The 4679-nt window shown below is 30.6% G+C and overlaps 1 protein-coding gene across 1 annotated transcript; it reads right to left on the bottom strand.

Annotated features, from left to right (window-relative positions):
* Nucleotides 1–431: 431 nt before the first annotated feature.
* LOC118031739 (probable 2-oxoglutarate-dependent dioxygenase AOP1.2) lies at nucleotides 432–1676 on the bottom strand. The gene is made up of 3 exons (XM_035036233.2): nucleotides 1246–1676; nucleotides 825–1146; nucleotides 432–564 (listed from the first exon to the last, which is right to left on the bottom strand). The coding sequence occupies exons 1-3, from the start codon at nucleotides 1620–1622 to the stop codon at nucleotides 448–450; spliced, it is 816 nt and encodes a 271-aa protein (XP_034892124.2). The 5' UTR covers nucleotides 1623–1676; the 3' UTR covers nucleotides 432–447.
* Nucleotides 1677–4679: the final 3003 nt, after the last annotated feature.

The raw sequence follows: 4679 nt of genomic DNA, 5'->3' as shown, positions 1-4679 counted from the left end.
AAAAAAACGTCTTTCTGAAAATAAATACTCTCATCAACATCGGGATAAGGTCGTGCACCAATCACAAGGGTTTTTTTTTTAAAAAAAAAAAAAAACTCAATAGATTTTTCTTGTAAGATTTGATCAAGTATTAACCTGATTCTGTACTATAGTACTTTCTCCACCCATCAACTCTTTGAGAGGTGTCTGTATATAAAATAGATATCCATGCGTGAACCAGATAAGAAGAATAATTGTTCATATTTAGACAGAAAAAGAGAAGATAAAATCGATCGTGCTCACAACATATGAAAGTTCCTTTCAAACTAGAGTACTAGCCTTAAACACCACAGTAGGCTTTTATGGTAGACTCTTTTCCCCTACCTTCTTCCGTGAAGAAGTAACGCAATAATCCAAAATTCTCGAAAGGCTTGAATCGCAGAGGATTTCTTCTCGTCAATTAGCTTTTCAGGAACTTTGATTTATACCTTTGATGAATGAAAATAACCCAACAGAGTACCTTGGTTCGCTCTCGCTCATGACCACCCGATGGAAAGGAGCATTGATTCTGTCATTACTCCATCCCTTGCAAAACAGAAGAAGATCATTAGATGTTGATGTATTTATCTGCTGAAACTGCCACTTACTAATCTAAGGTCTAAGCTATATACTGAAGTGTGAGCTTAGTCCAAGTGTTCTATGATCTTGACAAATGATTTTGTAAAAGAAAACAGAACAAGCTAGAGATGCGATGAAGATGCTGAAAAAGCACCGGTGCTAACTAATTTATAGAGACAGTGGTGGTTTCACGCGTAGGATTTGGCCGCTAGATGGGAGTGACCTACCAGGAGTGCATCTCCCGCCATTACAATGAAGGATGAAGGTGAGGGCTTAAAGCCCATCCATTGACCATCCTTTGATTTCACCTGCAAGCCACTAACATGATTTTGGTGAAGCACTGTTATAAAGCTCTTGTCTGTATGAGCGTCACCGCCAACATTAGCTTCATTTTTCTCAGGTCCTCTATATTTCATCATCCGAAATAAGTAAGTGGTGGAGTCTTTGTGAGAATCATGATGCTGATATACTCCATAGCTCTCAAACACCATTCTCACTACCATTTGCTCTAGTTCTGATACTAGCGTTGAGTATGAGAGCACGGTTTTACTAACCAAGAAAAACAAAGAAAACACAAGTTAGTGATCAAAACCCAGAAAGCATAGCGGTTTCCGAGTTTAAAAGAAGTATAATACCAGTAACCTATACCAAAAATGATCGTTTCCACCAGGCCACATGGTATTTGCAAAATCTTCAGTTCCTTCAAGGGTTATTGCATTATCAATGCCCATGCCTTCATAGAGAGATGGTATGAAGGGTTGATTTCCAACATAGCCATAGTAAGGCAAGTCAGAAACATTTTTCCTCTTGGTCTCCAGGGGAAGATCGAACAAGTCTTTTAATGTACTAAAGAGATCATTATGCAGCGTGAGAGGAACTTTGTCATACACCGCCACAAAACAGCCATATTCCTCAAGTGCATACATGACATCTTTGCATGTGGACAGCCATGAACTTGTTCCAGGCTTCAAGTTTTCCTTGGAAATATCTATGACAGGAAGCTCGGGAGGTGACAGGGAACCCATATAATATATAATTTTAAGATTAGCTACTTCTTGCTTAATTTATAACTAATGCACAAACATAAATATTGTTTCACATATGCATTTATAGGTTCCTTGATCCATTGGTGCCATACTCAGAGGAGATAGGCAACAAGCGAAATTGATCTATCCAAGGGTGGTGACGTGTTAAAGCCTTGGATGGTCTATAGCTCAAGTCAAGATTTTATCAATATTTTTTTTTACTAGTTTTATGTAAAAAAAAAATCATAATTCTTGAATGAATATCAAAAATTCTGAAAATTTACGTGGAGCCTTCTAATATGATTCTTTATCTTGGGTTAAAATTTCAGAATTTTGGAGAAATTCTGAAATTTAATGAAAAATCACATTTTGACTAGTTTTATATTATTAGATGTAATTTTCAATCTGACCATTAGATTGAGTTGAAATTTTATGAGGCATCTTAAACTATATTGAATAAAATCTAGTTAAAATTTTAGGATAAACAGAGCTTGGTAATGCTAATGAAAAAAAAAACCATCAAATAAAAGCAAAACAACTCATTAAGGGTAAAATGGTTATTTACTATTAAAAAATGAAACAAATCATCTCTTTTTTTAAAAAAAATGGTTATTTGCAAAAGTAGAATAGAAAAGGAAAGAAAAGAAAAGGCAAGAGAGAAATAGAGAAAAGTAAGGGAAAAACATTGAAAAAATCCAAGAAAAAAAAAGGGGAGAGAATAACCTTTTAAACTTACAAAGTCCAACTTACAAAACACTAATTTAAGGAAGAATCAAGTGAAGGTAGGAGGAATTGAGAGAGGGGAATAAATTAATTATTTTATTTTCCAGTTGACATGAAATTGTTATTTTATCCTAGTTCAGTGGTTGCTACAATATCAATTCAGATTCGATTATAGATTAATTATATTTCACCAAATATCGAAGGATGTAATTTCAATAATAAGTTTATTTTTACTTTTACTTTAATTTTATGTACTTTTCAAATTTATTTTTTAATATTTTGGGTAATATATTTGAATTAAAACTTTATTATTAACTTCAAAAATTCATGTACATGAGTTAATAATTGATTTTAAAAAATATTTATATATTTATTTAATAGCCCAAGACAGTAAAAATTCATGGCTCCGCCCTTTGATGTATCCAAAGACTTTAACAATATGTTGCTTCAAAGATAAGAGTTCTATGAAGTAGAAAATGGTAAGCTAGATAATATTTTGATACATCATTTAGCAATTTAATTTATTGAACAAAAATGGTTTTTTTTTATATAAATTATAAAAGCTTTATTAATCGAGCGGTCGTGAATTTGAATTTTAATATTTTATTTTATTTTATAAAAATTAAGCATAGAATATTGTTAGTCTATGTAAGTTTTAAATTTAAAAACTTTACTTGAAAAAATCTATTAAATAATTATATAAATTATATTTTAAGATTTTAAATAATAATTTAAGTTATTAAATTGTGATAGTTATTATTATTATTATATTATTATTATTATTATTATTATTATTATTAAATAAATATTAAAATTAGTTTGTATGTATTTTAATTAATTTTATAAATTTTAAAATTAAGAATTATATAAATCTTTTGAGTTAAACTTACTTCCCCTGTTATTGAATATGACGGCTACTTGATAAATTACGTACTGTTGCTATCAAATATATAATGTAATTGGAGAATAATACATTTTTTTACTACTGCTCAGGCTCCATACCTATACTGTTGCCATGTGGCTCTGAAGGCTTGTGATTGCAGCCACATCTAATAAAAAATATTACAAATAAATAAAATATATCTATCAATTATATTTTATAAAAGAAAAGGTATTTTTATTTAATAAAAAAATACCAAATACAGAATAAAAATTATTTAAGACTCTGCTTACCTAGACATACATAGAAAATAATTCTTAAATATTTTAAAATGTTTTATTTATGGCTCTCATGCAGCATTTGTGACAATATGGCCTGCGATAGCAACAGCATCTATCAATCTATTGTATGTTCGACTCACCAGGAAAGTGACATGCACCGAAAAGAAATTAGGTTAATATTTGTGTCATTGTAGCTTATTAAAGTGAACCTACCTGCGTCCAATTAAGCTTTAATTTGTGCTAAAATGTCAGCAATTTGGAGTTTTCAGAATTTAAGAGACAGAAGATAAGGTCGAAAGATTCCTTACTAGCAGAAAATACAACTGGCACTAGCTTGCACCCTCGTCTCAATTTGATATTTCTAGACAATCGGTGATACCCTATTGCGACATCTGGCTTTTACCTCATCCAATTTGTCCTCGATAACTTCGAGGAAAGTAGATTACAATGATTGCATAATAAACCTTGGCTTATTGTAGAAACATACATTCACACGAGATGTTTAGATATTGTGTGTTTTTTTTTAAAAAATGATTTTTAAAATTTTTGAATTTTATTTTATTTTGAATTAAGTTTTTTATATTTTTATATTGTTTTTTATGAGGCTATAAAAATCACAAAGAATAACTTGCAAGGAATTATTCCTCAAAACCCTTGTAGATCATGCACATTGTATTCTACGACCTTTATTTCCAAACTGCATTGACTTTTTCTTTAATGAATTTCTTTAGATGTTGTAAATCTTCCTTTTAGTGAATACATGCACAATGCCCTTAGAGACCCCTAAAAATGTTGATAGGGGATCCTCCGAAGATCAAGTTAGTACGAGGTATTTTTATGTGGTAAAAAAAATATTAATGAAGGTATTAATGAGTTTTTATAAAGATAAAAAATGAGAAGAAGGAAAAAGAAAATGTAGAAGTTAGGGAAGAAGAAGAAGGAATGTGTTTATGTATAAGAGTATAAGGTTTCAAACCCTTTTTTTTTATATATGTACTCAAGCTTCCTTTTATATTACCTATCTAGACTTGTTTCCTATAATATGCGAGGGATAGAGATGTAATCTCGTAATTATATTATTCTACTGCTCGTGCCATCACATCTCATTAATATAAGCATAAATTATTTGTACGTAATTAATGAGATGTGATGGGTATCGTAATTACTAACCCA

This window comes from Populus alba, chromosome 1, assembly GCF_005239225.2.
Source record: "Populus alba chromosome 1, ASM523922v2, whole genome shotgun sequence".
Lineage (NCBI taxonomy): Eukaryota > Viridiplantae > Streptophyta > Magnoliopsida > Malpighiales > Salicaceae > Populus > Populus alba.
This window is presented reverse-complemented; position numbering and strand designations above follow the sequence as displayed.

Coding starts and splice junctions, on each gene's coding strand:
- LOC118031739 (XM_035036233.2), bottom strand. CDS start 1,622: ATGGGTTCCCTGTCACCTCCCGAGCTTCCTGTCATAGATATTTCCAAG. Junction 1,147..1,245: donor GGTGGAAACGATCATTTTTG/GTATAGGTTACT, acceptor TTTCTTGGTTAG/TAAAACCGTGCTCTCATACT. Junction 565..824: donor TGGCGGGAGATGCACTCCTG/GTAGGTCACTCC, acceptor CTGTTTTGCAAG/GGATGGAGTAATGACAGAAT.